This window comes from Azolla caroliniana, unplaced genomic scaffold (genome assembly GCF_043228905.1).
Source record: "Azolla caroliniana isolate FFs.n. ecotype wild unplaced genomic scaffold, voAzoCaro1.0.p SCAF_14, whole genome shotgun sequence".
Lineage (NCBI taxonomy): Eukaryota > Viridiplantae > Streptophyta > Polypodiopsida > Salviniales > Salviniaceae > Azolla > Azolla caroliniana.
Genome location: NW_028230449.1, coordinates 9,796,143 through 9,810,982, shown reverse-complemented (window position 1 = coordinate 9,810,982; position 14,840 = coordinate 9,796,143). Strand labels below are relative to the sequence as shown.

Here is a 14,840-nt window from a genome sequence, read left to right as displayed (position 1 = left end):
AAAACGCAAGAAGCAAAAGATGAAGAAGAAACGAAGGAAGAAAAGAAAAGGAATGCAGAAGAGAGAGAGAGAGAGAGAAGAAATAATAATCGGGGGAAAAGAAGAATTACCCGATAAAATAAGAAAGAAGAAAAACAAACAGTTTCTTTTTCTCTCTCTCTCTCTCTCTCTTTTTTTCTCTAGGGGGGGGGGGGGGGGGGATGGGGTTCCGTGAGAACTAGCGGCGCCGTTAGCCTAACGGCGGGGCACCGTCATCGCCTCAGACGGCGCTCGCAAGGCCCTCTGCTCGCGAGCGCGAGCGAGCGAGAGAGGAGAGAGATCTCTCTGCAAAGCATAAAACTAAGGCTCGATCCATGGCGATGGATCCCGTTCCTTCTGCTTCTGCTTCTTCTTCCCCTGTTTCTTCTTCCTCCTTTCTTCTACTTCTTCTTTTCACCTCCATTGCCCCGTTCCTTGTTCTCCTGCCTCCCGTTTTCTGCTTCCAGACCTGGTTTTGCCTCCGAATTGGAGATCTTTCGGTCCGGGAAGCTCCGGTTTCTTCATTTCTTCCAGATTCGTCTTCCTCAAGCTTCCATGGAGGTAAATCTTGTATTTCCCCCCTTTCTCTATCCGTTTGATATGGTAAACCTAAAATAATTTTCTTTCTGTATATGAATTTTTTCTTGACGGAGCAGTTTCCTTCTTATCTTTCTTTTCAACAGAGACATGGTTTCTCTCTTTGTGTCTTTTCTTCATCCTTTGTGCTTAGTCTCTTCTGTTCAAATTTCTTCACAACTGGACAGACCTCGGTCTTCCTTCTTTCCTCGTCTCTTTTATGGTATCTTTTTTTGTCTCTTCTGTTAGTCTTTCATCACAACTTGATCTTTCTTCGTTCTTCACAGGGTTTCCCTTTCTTTCTGTTTTTTCTGCTTCATACATATTCGATCTTTCTTCGTGCTATATTTTTTCTTTCTTTCTTTCTTTCTGCTTCTTGAGCTGACCATTTTCTTTGCAAAAACTTTGTTTTCGTTTTCTTCGTCGTTCTTTCGTTTATTCTGTTCGTCGCATACGTTCACCTTGCCATTTCACAACTTTTCAGAGTTCGGTCCGTTCGAGAAGCTCGCCAGAAACGTGTTTTTCTGTTGTTGGATAAGCTTCATCAGATATATATAAGCATATGCAGACTGTAACATGTGTTTCTGGTAAAAAATGTGTGGAGATGTTCGCCTTCTTCTGAAGGATTTTGAAACGTTGTAAAAAGCTTTCTTCGCTACACCTGAACTCTTCGTGCGAAGTTATGGCTCAGCAACAGTCTTCCCGCCTTAATCGTCTGCTTACTCTTCTTGACAGTATCCTTTTTACATAATTTTATTTTTCTTTCTGTCTCTTAATCAACAGAATGTGTTTTTTCTTGTTTTGTATCAGTAAATTAAGAAAATTTGAATATATCTCCGTTTACCTGGATATAATGCTTCCTATAATTTGATTTTCTCCTGATTGTCAAGAATAAAACATGTTTAAGCTCAGTTTTAGTTTCCACAGTAGTGCTTTCACTTAACATTGAGGTATATATTTATACAGACTAAGCATTTCCTCCATCTTGAATGTACTGAAATTTTAAGATATTTTACTTGAGGCTTTCAAGCAACAAGTACAGTGCTTTTATTTTCAGTTTCCCCATAGGTATTTTAAGCAGGTTGTGGATGTTCTTTAAGCAGAATGTGAATGCATCTTCCTTTATCTTCGTTATATTGTACACCTGACTGCATCCTTGAGATGTTTTTTGAGGCTTTCAAGCAGGTGCCTCTGATTGTTTAGTTTGCATAACTCATGTGTTTTTAGGTGTTTTAAGCACATTGTGAATGCATGCTTCTCGGATGTACCACTGTTAACCTTGACAGAAGTGAAGCTGGCTCTACTTTGGCCACCCGAAGAACAGCAGCCAAGCAAATTGGAGAAATAGCTAAAGCTCGTCCGGAAGACCTGTATGCTCTGCTGAAGAAGGTAGACTAACCGGTTTGAGATATATTTTCTTTTTTCTGGTAGTAAACCAGGAATTGGAGATATTTTCTTTCTAAAAAAAAGTTTTGGCCACCTGTTCTTTAATTTAGTCCGTTCAAAACAGAATCATTTTTTGTTAGAAGATAATGCACACCAATAAGGAAAAAATAGGTTCATGTTTTTTTCCTGGCTGATGATGTATATACTTTTGTTTACAGGTTTGTCCATTCATTCACAGCAAGAATTGGGATACTCGTGTAGCTGCAGCCACAGCAGTTGGGGCCATTGCTGAAAATTCCAATCATGCCTCAGTAAAGGATCTCATAGTGCATGCACAGAAATGTCTCTCAGAGTTGGGCTATAACTTTGATTTAAATACAATTCTGGCCTCCAACTGGATCACTCAGGAGAGCTCAAGTAAAGGGTTATCATTTCGAAGGTATAAACTTGATGTATCTTACTGTTCCGTTTAATTTAAGTATATATATCTGTTATGTACAAGTGCAATTGCTTATAATTTCTCTGTAGATTTTGTGGTAAAACATTGAATATGCTCAGCTCAATACCCCTTTCTAATAGTGTGCATACTGAGTCATACATAGCTATTCGTACTGTATGCATGGAAAACGCTTTACATTTGGCCTTTGTAAAGAAACAAACAGGTTAATCCACTTTTCTTGTTTCTTGTTTCCTTGTACATGCACAAAACGCCCGGAACAGCTCAAAGGAATTGATTAGATTGATTCCTTTGTGGTGTCCTGTAAGTTTTGTGCATGTAGAAGGAAAGAAGAAACAAGAAATGAAGTGTAGATATTTAAAACACATATAATATTATATATTTGCTCACATGCACATATTAAACATCTTGTCAGATTATTAACCTCAAAAACATTTGGCAGTTTTGACATAAAGAAGGTCATGGACTATGGAGCACCATTGCTTTCGTCTGGGGGGCAGGTTTGTATTATTAAATAAAGCCATTGCCATATTTATTTTCTTTGATTGTAGAAATAATTCTCAACTTGATGTGTACTTTATACCTTAGAATTTATGGTTCTCCATACACATTCTTATTTATACAACTGTGGACATGAAATTTCTTTTTAAATGAATTTATTCATGAAAAAGTTTTGAACTGATGTACTTTGCATCATCAATAGGAAAGGTAAAAATATCAACTTCGAACTTCCATTTGATGCTTAACTACTGAATATAGTGGTTGATTTCTGGTTTACGAATGTCTTAATGTTGGTTCTGTCTTTTGCATAATCCACAGCTGTAGAAATATATTTATTTAGGTGGTCTGCAGTCTTTCTCTTTGTGTTAACAAATTGTTATTATGTATGAAGGGCCATAGGAGACCAATAGAAGACATAGGATAAAGTGTCTCTTTACAAGTGGAAGGAAATGTGTTTTGACATGCACATAGAAAAGGATGCAAACAGGGCTGATGACACCATTACATTAGCATGCTTTGGATGCCAGTAAAGAATGACCTATCATATGCCTCTATAACAGATCAGAGGGTTTGTTTAAATGACCCATGTACTTTTGTTCCCAGATGAACTTTTCACTAGTTGAGGTGCTCAGAGTGATGAAGTTTCATTGAGAGAATAGTGAAATGCAGAAATTCTGTACAGGATAAATCATTTGGGTTTTCTAATCTGACGTTTGTACTTTAGCAAGATGTAATAAGAACTGAGCTTGTTCAGGTTGATGTACTTTAACAAGCTGACATTTGGATGGTGATGATTCGTTCAAAGGTTTTACTACTATTATCTCAGCTTTAGGTAGATGCAAGCAAGAGCCACCAACTCACGAACAAGATTTGATCGTTTTTCGTTTTTTAGAATTGGTGGATGAAGAGTTATTTTGGGTTAAAAAATTATTATATCTGGATTCTGCACATATTCATACCAGCATTGCCTTTTCTAGATGCCTTTATTACTGAAATGTGCTTTATGTTTTATAAGGACTCTGTTTTTATGCCAAGGGTTTCCGTCTTGTGATAAATTTTAGCCTCTATTTTCTCCCTTGCATATTCTTCTGAAGAGATAAATACTTTACATTCCAAGAGTGTGCACTAGGACATTTTGTACCTCTTCTGTGCTGATATTCTAATAATGAATTATGAAAGTAAGAAAGGCAAATTCGTGTAGTTCGTTTTCATATTTTCTTCTACCTGCTGCTTACCTTATTTCCGCTCATAGAGTTGACATATTTGTGGTCAATACAATTTCTTGTTTAAATCTGGAAACATAATTACTATAAAAATGCTTATCATGTACCTTTCACACTGCTTCTATTTATAGGAATACGATGTTGGAATGGATGATAAGACTCCAGCCGACCGTTTAGCACGCCAGAAGCAGATGTTAAGCCGAAGATTAGGTGAGTATTTGATGTAACTGAGTTCAAGTAATCTCTCATGAGGAAACCTTTGTTTCTTCTTGTATCAACAACGTATGGATACTTTTTTCTTATATTTTTGTATCATTTATTATTCTTTACATTAACACAATGCTACTGGATAGGTCTTGATGTTTGCGAGCAGTTCATGGATATAAATGACATGATTCGAGATGATGATATCATGCAGAGAGGAATGGGTAGTGAGAATGGGCATGGCATATATGGTGGTGTTTATCATAGCACAGAGGGGAAACAGAGAGTGCAACAGCTAGTTGCCAACATGGTTCCCACGAACTTTCCAAGAAGACTCAGTGCGCGAGAGAGAAATTTACTTAAGCGGAAGGCTAAAGAATCCATGAAAGAAGCCTCCAAGGGCTGGGGTGATGATGATGAAATAGATGAACCTAGTTCTAAACGCACCAAAAGTATAAAGCCTATTGTAGTGGATCAACCAAGTGGTGACAAGGTGTGGTGAACAGTCTTTACCCTAAGTGTATTCAATCTAGAGTCAAAATCAGTTTCTCATATTTAACTTGCCTCGTTCTGAATTGTTGGTAAATCGTAATAGTTATGATGTCCGTGACATTTTTTGTCTAACTTAGTGCTGTCTTTTACAGATCATGATGGAAGCAGTCCTTGATGAAGATATTGTTGTGCAGTCTGGTGAAGGATATTGGCCTTTTGGTCCGTTTGTGGAGCAGCTCATGCATGATATGTTCGATCCTGGTTAGTTGCGTGTAAATCGTTATTTTATAATTGTATTAATAAAGCTTTCTCAAAATATATTGCCAGTTTAATGTCAACATGTATTTTTCAGTGTGGGAAATCCGACATGGAAGCATTATGGCTTTGAGAGAAATTCTCAGTGTTCAGGCATCTTGTGCTGCAGTACAAGCAGTTGACTTGAACCTGGACTGTGGGGTTGATTCTCATAAGAAGATTGGATCTGTTAATGACGGTGAACACCAGAAAACTGTGACACAGATGGTTGATGATCATCAGCTAGTTGTGTCCAAGGTGGTTGACGATCATCAGAAAGTTGTGTCTGAACTGGTTGATGATCATCAGGAAATTGTGTCCGAGATGTTAATTTCATCTGAGACAGTTGATGATCAACAGACATGTGTGTCTGAGATTGTTGACGTTCATCAGAAGGTTTCTTCTGAGATGGTTGATGATCATCCAAAAGTATTGTCCCTGATACTAGATGATCATGATAAACTTTCTTCTGAGATGGTTGATGATCATCCCAAAGTATTGTCCCCAATGTTAGATGATCATGAGAAAGTTGATTCCGAGATGGTTCATGATCATCAGGAAGTTTTACCCAAGATGCTTGATGATGATCAGAGTGCTGAGATGAATGATAATCATCCGAACGTTGAGGTGGTTGACCATCAGAAAGTTGAGATGGTTGATGATCATCAGAAGGTTGATATGGTGGATGAACATCAGAATGTTGATACGGTAGATGATCATTGCAAAGATGAGATGGTTGATCATCAGAAAGTTGCATTTGCAATGGAAGGAGAAGAAAAAATAGATTTAAATATAGGCCTTTTTTCTGAAGAATGTTCTGATGTGAAGCTGGATTATTCTTTAGGGACCAAAGCTATCAAACTAGAGCAAGAGTGCTTAGATTCTGTAGAAGTTGGTTCTCTTGGAAATATGACAGTCAAACCCGAGATAGACTTGAATGAAGAAGTCAAACCTAGTATATTTATCGATGAAGGCAGTGAGATGAGCACAAACCAATTAGCTGAAGAAAAAGTGGCCAGAAGTAGCATGGGTATCCTCTCTGTTCTTCCAGAAGGCAGTAAAGCTGTAAAGATATATAGAACAGTTGAACGTGCCTGGGATTCCAATACAGATTTTTTGCAGGATTGTGCTATCCGATTCCTCTGTATTTTCTCATTGGATCGGTATGGTCTGTTTATTGTATTTTGCAATTCTTTTGTAGTAATTTGGATCAGTGTGGCCTTTTTATTGTATTCTGCGTTTCCTTTATAATAATTTGGATTAGTAGGCTCTGCGTGGTTAGTATCTATATTTATTGTAATTCTTTTATATTAATTTGTAAATGGGATTCTGATGATTTGCAATATTTTCCTTAATGCAGATTTGGTGATTATGTTTCTGACCAAGTAGTTGCACCTGTTCGGGAAACCTGTGCACAAGTCCTAGGTGCTGTTCTTAAACAAATGCACCCTTATTTAGTACATGAAACACTCAGCATTCTTCTACAGATGCAGGTGGGCTGCTTAGGTTTATTTAACTTGAAATAACTCTTAATGAGCTTTGGACAATGACTATAATCACTAATAAATTTTGTAGGGTCGTCCAGAGTGGGAAGTTAGACATGGAAGTTTGCTAGGAATAAAATACTTAGTAGCTGTTCGACAGGTACTGCAACATCAGATATGTAAAGCACCAGATACTTACTTAAGAAACTAATATTTTTACTTTTCTCTGAAAGGAAATGCTACCAGAGTTACTTCCTAGAGTTTTACCTGCTTGTATAAATGGCCTTGAGGATAGGGATGATGACGTCAGAGCTGTGGCTGCAGAGGCCATGACTCCAGCTGCGGCAGCTATTGTGGCGTCTGGAGAAAATTCAGTCAATACCATTCTTCTTTTGCTATGGGACATTCTTTTAGATCTTGATGATCTCAGCCCTTCAACTAGTAGGTATGATGTTAATACTCAAAACTCACAGCTTGTAGTACTGATTTAGAGCTTAGCTTACCCTACTGATTTCTATAACTTATGTATGACCCTTTCTTTTTAGTGTGATGCATTTATTAGCAGAAATTTATACTCAAAAAGATATAGCACGAGAGCTTTCCGTTGGAATAGCAGATGGAAGGCCTATGTTTGATTTAAATGAAGCTATTCAACTAGATGACGATTCAGAAGATGAAATAAAACATATGGATGACCCTTCCTTGTTGTCAACTTTAACTCCTCGTTTATGGCCATTCATGAGGCACAATATTTCATCTGTTCGTCATGCAGCCATTTCTACATTGGTGTGTATATAAGCATGTGCATTGTTCGCTTTTTATAACTATTGGGTGTATTCAGAATAGGATTTTTGAAGGACACTTATTGATCAATAAATTCTTCCAGGAAAGAATTCTCGAATCTGGCAAAAAGTCTGAGGCTGGACTTTCATGGGTAGTTCCTATAGTGGGGGATGCACTCCGATTGATCTATCAAAATCTACTGCTTGAGTCAGATGTTTCTATTGTTGAATGTTCGAAACGGGTTTGGAGACTATTACTTCAGGTTTAGACAAGCTCCACTACTTTCAGCTCATTAAATTGATGGGGAAACTCATAAACCCCTCATGGAAACTTAGGGGCATTTGGGGAAATAAAGAAAAGCTGTAATGTTTTCCTTTAAATTGATTGTATGAAAAATACTGACATTCTTTGTATTCTCTTCCCAGATTCCGAAGGAGGATCTGGCATCTGCTGCTCAAAAATTCTTTTCTTCATGGTTGAGGTTAGCAAGCACTGCTACAGGTTCTCCTTTAGAAGCGTCTAAGATGTTTTCTCCTACAACATTGCCTCGAAGGAGCCATGTCAGAGCTGCTGCAAAGCTCAGGGCATCTAAAGGGGAGAGTTCAGCCTCTGCATATGATAGCCACCATCAAAACACTGAAGTTCGGAATTCTGATGCTTCTTTCTCTGGAGTTGGGAAAGTTATTGTTGGCTCAGACACAGAGAAATCGGTTGTGCAAATGAGAGTATCAACAGCTTTTGCACTGGGTGTTATGGCATCTTCACTGCCACCTACTTTGCATAACATGTTGGTGGAAGTTCTTTCAAGCTATCTTTCTTCTACTTCAGGAGTTCAAAGACAGGTGTTGATCTCTTTCTTAGATACTGTGAGATATCTTTACAATTATTTGAATTTGGAATTGCTACTTCAACATTGTTACTGCTTTTTCAGGTTACGTGTATGGTTTTAGCTGCATGGTTTAGGGAGCTAAGAAAGAGTGCAAGTGATGCTGAATTCTCGCAGGCTGTTGGAGATACTAAAACCCTCCATATGCAACTCATAAGGCTATTAAGCTTCAGTGACCCATCTGCTCCAAATCCTGATTCTCAATTGCCTTATGCAGAATTAGCAAGAACATATTCAAAAATGAGAAATGAGGCTGGATCCTTAATAAAACAGGCAGAAAGTGCTGGGATTTATTTAAAGGGACATATTTTGCCTTTAGAGAAGATTGGTGCTGAGAATGCAATAGACATAGCCATGAAGATTGCAGCTGAGAGTTTATCTCTTCATGCTGCTGTAGATGACAAACAGAGTCTTGGTTTGGACTTCATTGAGTCAATGAGACAACGTTTATTAGCGACGGCTGGCTACTTGAAGCTATTACAGGTACACCCATTAATCGGAAAGAGCATACCTGTGGTTCAGGTTTTCTTCATATTGTCTGATGAAGAATTGACCTTCAGTAGTTTTTTCTTTTAATGTTTAATGATTGATGATGTATTTGTTTGTAATAACAACTTTTTATTTCTTGTTCTGTCTGCATGCTCTGAGAAGCTTCCCATAGCATGAATATTCATTTACAATATTATTCAGAGACTGACTGAATGTTCATAGCACAAATGTCAAATGCCAAATGCCTCGCCAAAAGGATACTGGCAAATACTTCAATAATCAACAGTGTTATCCCCTATGTGACATAGAATGGCAAGGGTTTGAATAGAACATTGAATATTGTATATGGTGTTTATCAGAAATAATGTCAAGGGAGGTGATTCTTTTTACATATGCTTGTTTGCCAATGTTATGTTTAATAGCCCGAGTGTGGTTGAGGCTATTTTTGTATTCTAGAAATTGCCATTCTTTGTCCACACAACCGAGGAAAAAGAATTGCATAGAATTAGACATCACATTTGTATTACAATTATTGATAGTGTGGAATACTAATCTGCATTTAAAAGTATACATTTTTTGTATTCTGGAATTAACCAGCACATGTGTGTTTCTGCTAGGGTAACTTGCATGTCAGTGTCATGGCATCTGTTGCGGGAGCTGTTGTATGGATGGGAGAGCTACCAGTCAAACTCAATCCTGTCATTCAGCCCTTAATGGCAGCCATCAAAAGGGAGCAGGTGGGTACGCACATGGGTATTTCCTGTTTTGGCCACTTATGGGTATATGCCACATAGGTAAAACATTTTCAAGTTGTTTCAACATTTTTAGAATGTACAAAGCTCTGCATATACAATTTTTAGACTTAAAATTCTGCATATTGATCTATCCAAAACTGTGCCCAACATTGTTTTCTTCTGCTTGAGTTCTTCACTAGGTCTAATGTTATGATATACTGGGTTATAGGAGGATATACTCCAACAAATGGCAGCTGATGCACTAGCAGAGACCATGTCACAATGTGTAGGGAGGAGACCCAGTCCAAATGAAAAGCTCATAAAAAAAATATGCTCTCTTACATGTGCTGATCCAGTTGAGACGCCACAGGCAACATCAGCAAATGCAACATCCATAAACCTAGATGATATTGAGGCTTTAAAAACTTCAGGGTTGAGGCAAAGGGTACCAATTGTATCCACAGCAGAAGAAAGGTCACGAATGGAAGGTGCAATCACCAAACGGGGTGCAGAATTTGCATTAAAATTTCTCTGTGCAAAGTTTGAAGGCTCTTTGTTTGAAAAACTACCAAGACTCTGGGATTGTCTGACTGAGGCCCTGAAACTATCTGCGTCCTCAAATGGAGCACAGGAAATAGAATCATCCAGCTATTCAGGAACCATCATTCAACATGGAGAACCGCAAGCTTTGATCAATAACATGCAGGCATAACCCTCAACCTTGTATATGTCTTTGACAATGGAAGTTACTAGGGGGATATAAATGTCACTCGTGTTTGTATTGCGAGATATTGCTTAATTGCTAATACAAAGTTTGATTAATGTACTGTCATGTGCTTTAATCGCGCACAATTTATTTAACTCCATTTAAGATTAAGGTTTTGAGATTTATTAAGGATGGGCAATTACAGAAAAAAGAGTGCCATTTTGCAAAATATAAAAAGCCGTAATATTTACAATTTGGGACGTACTCCTAAAAGAGTGGCATTTTGATATTCCTGGGTCTATGCTTTCTTTCTGACATAACGTTTGAAATTTATTTTACAGGTTATCTGCTCAATCACTCCAGTTTTAGATAGAAGTTTGGAGACACAGCTTATAATGCTCCTGCCAGCCATATTTGGTTGTGTACGCCATGTACATGCAGCTGTTAGGTTAATGGCAGCAAAATGTATAACAGCAATGGCAAAAGCATGGAGAGAACCATTGATGGCATCTGTGTTGGAAAATGGTGCTCCAATGCTTGATGATGCTCTCTCTGTTGAGGCTCGACAAGGTGCAAGTATGCTGTTGATGCTTCTTGTTGAAGGACTTCAAGCTGATCTAGTACCATATGCACCTTTTCTCATTGTTCCATTGCTGGGTTGCATGAGTGATACTGATTCTATTGTAAGGCAAAGTGTTACACATAGCTTTGCTGCTCTTGTTCCTTTACTTCCTTTGGCCAAGGGGGTAACCACTCCGCCTGGGCTTAATGAATCACTACTATCAAGAAGTACTGAGGATGCAAGATTTTTGGAACAACTTCTTGACAATAGCCGTGTGGATGATTATCACCTCGCAGTGGAGTTGAAGACTTCTCTAAGAAGGTATGCCTATAGCTTTTTTAGTGTCTTCTTGGTCTCTTGTCCAAAATATAATTGTAAATAATTTTAATTTCAGATATCAACAAGAAGGAATAAATTGGCTAGGATTTTTGAAGCGGTTCAAGTTACATGGCATTTTATGTGATGACATGGGCCTTGGAAAGACCTTACAAGCATCAGCGATAGTAGCATCGGACATTGCAGAACGTCAAGAATCGCATATGTCCACTTCAAATGCAAAATTACTGCCATCTCTAATTATATGCCCTTCTACTTTAGTTGGTCATTGGGTGTTTGAGATAGAGAAGTTCGTTCAAGCATCAATTATCAATCCTTTGCAATATGTAGGGACACCTCAAGATCGTCTTCAATTGCAGTCTCAAATTGATAGTCATAACCTTATCGTGACTTCGTATGATGTATTACGTAAAGATGTGGAATTCCTTTCAAAGTTTGTTTGGAATTTCTGTATTTTGGATGAAGGTCACATAATTAAAAATTCCAAATCAAAGCTTACTATAGCAGTTAAGCAGTTAAGGGCAGAGCATCGTTTGATTCTCAGTGGCACTCCTATACAGGTGTGCTATCATTGATGTGGATGTTTCTGGATGTTAAATACTCTAAACATATCATTAGCGACTGAAAACTGATGTTAAATGTTTTGGCAGAACAATGTTCTGGAGCTATGGTCTCTGTTTGATTTTCTAATGCCAGGATTTCTTGGAACAGAACGCCAGGTAATAAGATAAGTGCATGTTCAGGAGTGAACCATTTTTATTCAGTCAAATATTTTTTCTATATGATGCCAATTATTTAGATTTTGCATCATGTAGACTATATGGGTTAATACCGGATTTTTCATGTGTTGAATTTCTTCTATTTGCATTTTACTTTACTAAGATAATACGGGCTAAAAATAAATAACTATGCTGACATCCTTTTGAGCAATGATCTGTTATTGGGTGCAGTTCCAGCATATGTATGGTAAGCCTATATTAGCTGCAAGAGATGCAAAATGTTCCGCTAAGGAAGCTGAGGCAGGTGCACTTGCCATGGAAGCATTACATAAACAGGTATTCCCTTGAAGCTTAAATAAAAAAGATCAAATGTGTGTGTTTTTTCAGGGAACAATTCTTATACCTTGTTTTGCTTGATATTGGAATTTCAGGTGATGCCGTTTCTTCTAAGACGCACAAAGGATGATGTTTTGGCTGATTTACCACCAAAGATTATTCAAGATAGATATTGTGACTTAAGCCCTCTTCAATTGAGGCTCTATGATAGGTTCTCACATTCTCAGGTGAAGTCTGAGGTAGCAAACCTTGTGCATGAGACTGCTATTTCAGATATTGTTGAGGAACCAAGTTCAAGACAACCGACACATGTTTTCCAGGTCTGTTTCCAAAGTACAGAAACTTCAGTCTTTGTAACTTGATGGAACATATGTTTCTTCTGCTAGATGAAAACTTGTTTTCTTTCTTTACCTATCTTTTAGGCCCTACAATATTTAAGAAAGCTTTGTAGCCATCCTTTACTAGTTCTTGATGAAAAATATCAAGACCAGCTAGATTCAATCGGGTCAGAAACCGGCAAAGACGGAAAAATTAATCTCCATGAACTACATCACTCTCCAAAACTTTTAGCTTTAAAGGAAATTCTGGAAGAATGTGGTATAGGCACTCAGTCAGGAAGTGGGGACTCACCCACTTTTAATGAAGGTGGACAACATCGTGTCCTTATTTTTGCACAGCTGAAAGTAAGTGGGAATATTCATTATTTACCAACCAGAAAACGAGAAGCAAAATTCTCTTTATTGTCATTCTAACTGTTTGCCTTTTTTGCAGAATTTTCTGGACATAATTGAGAAAGATCTTTTCCAAACCCACATGAAGGGGTATGCCTCTTTAATATACATGGCGGTTTCTTACTAACTGCTTTGGTACTATGATATGATATTTTCTGTTTCTTTCCCTTTATGGGACTGACTGAGGTTTTAATTTGCAGTGTGACATACTTACGCTTGGACGGATCAATTGAACCTGATAAACGCTTTGATGTTGTCAAGGCTTTTAACTCTGATCCAACCATTGATGTACTTCTGTTGACAACACATGGTAACTGTCTGATCATAACGTTCTTTATATTTAGAGATAAGGTGTAGACTTTCTAATTGTATGAATTCCAGTGGGAGGCCTGGGTCTGAATTTAACAACAGCAGATACTGTCGTATTTATGGAACACGACTGGAATCCCATGCGTGATCTTCAGGTACAATGATGATTCTTGCTCTTACCTTAGCTAGTAATTTAAGTCATCTAATTTTACCTAACATTTTAATGTTGATGTGGTTGGGGAAGTATCTTTTATTTGGATCAATGTTAAAGAAAGTGGAAGAAAAGGGAAGTGGAAGAAGTTTTCCTTATTTGCATGTTTATGTTGGAAGATTTCTTATTTACAATGCCAATACAATTGAATTGATTTCTTGAGTTTTCACTACTCATTTATATCTGTACATGGATTTCTAGGCAATGGACAGAGCTCATAGATTAGGACAGAAACGAGTTGTGAATGTTCACAGACTAGTTATGCGTGGCACATTGGAAGAGAAAGTAATGAGTCTTCAACGGTTCAAACTTTCTGTTGCTAACACTGTAGTTAATGCTGAAAATGCAAGCCTTGATAAAATGGATACTGGTCAACTGCTTGACCTCTTCTCAGTGTCGGGAGCTGGGAAGGTATGATAAATAATATGGCCATTAAAAAGACCCTATCTTTTGTTTGCTGTGTTTAGAACTCGGTAAACATGATAAATAATATGATCTATCATTATTTTGCAGAGTCAGAATAAAGCAAAACAACATGGAAAAGACGAAGATCATGCTATTGCTGCATCAACCACTACTGGTGCAGGGAAAGGTTTAAAGGCGATGTTAAGTGGATTGGAGGAGCTCTGGGATCAATCCCAATATAGCGAAGAGTATAATCTCGATCAGTTTGTTTCACGCCTGAATGGATGAACTAATTTAGATCATGCTCTGTATCATGAAATGGTTGTAAAAAAATTGAATCAGAAAATGCTGAGAGTTCCAAGAGGATGCTACTTCAAATGTACGATAGATTTCGATTACATGGTCTTACAGACAAAAGCCAAGGAGGATGCCCGTTTGTATAGATTGCAAGGTAGTGTGGCTTTTGTGTGCTCTCTATCAGACCTGTGTATGAAAATGTTAACCTTAAATTTTTTGGCAACATCATCTATAAAGTCAACTTCCCATAGGACTTCCCCTTAGGAACACCTTCAGATTTTGCAATGCAGAGCAAGAGCAAGAGTTATACCGTTAATTGTAAAATTCTACTAATGCCAAGTATCTTTGCCCATCCTTCTTATGTAATAACATATGTGAGAAACATGGATACTTGACCAAAAGCAACTCAAGAAATTGCACTAAATAGAGGGAGCATATATACTCACATATTTATTTTGTACATGTACACATGTGAGCAATTTTGAAATCCACCTGAAACGTTTGCAAAGCTCTTGTGACTTATCGGTGTTCTTTACCATCTGACCTCATTTTGGTTTTGAAAACAAGGATGAGAAATGAAACATATTGGTGTTCTTTACCTTTTGACCTTATTTTGGTTTTGAAAACAAGGATGAGAAATGAAACATATTGGTGCTCTTTCAGTCATCATTTGACCTTGTTTTGGTTATGAGAATAAGGAT

The 14,840-nt window shown here is 37.7% G+C and overlaps 1 protein-coding gene across 1 annotated transcript; it reads left to right on the top strand.

The window, feature by feature from the left end:
* Positions 1-271: 271 nt before the first annotated feature.
* On the top strand, positions 272-14,493 carry RGD3 (ROOT GROWTH DEFECTIVE 3). Its single transcript, XM_087330358.1, has 29 exons — positions 272-579; positions 1,079-1,328; positions 1,889-1,983; positions 2,199-2,419; positions 2,880-2,937; positions 4,293-4,371; positions 4,515-4,858; positions 5,010-5,118; positions 5,210-6,314; positions 6,512-6,644; positions 6,727-6,795; positions 6,869-7,080; positions 7,181-7,421; positions 7,522-7,680; positions 7,844-8,260; positions 8,350-8,787; positions 9,411-9,530; positions 9,757-10,233; positions 10,575-11,116; positions 11,190-11,691; positions 11,782-11,850; positions 12,082-12,186; positions 12,282-12,506; positions 12,609-12,869; positions 12,958-13,007; positions 13,118-13,227; positions 13,299-13,381; positions 13,639-13,848; positions 13,951-14,493. Exons 2-29 carry the CDS (start codon positions 1,277-1,279, stop codon positions 14,128-14,130), a joined length of 6,666 nt encoding a protein of 2,221 aa, XP_087186484.1. The 5' UTR covers positions 272-579; positions 1,079-1,276; the 3' UTR covers positions 14,131-14,493.
* The last annotated feature ends 347 nt before the right edge of the window (positions 14,494-14,840 follow it).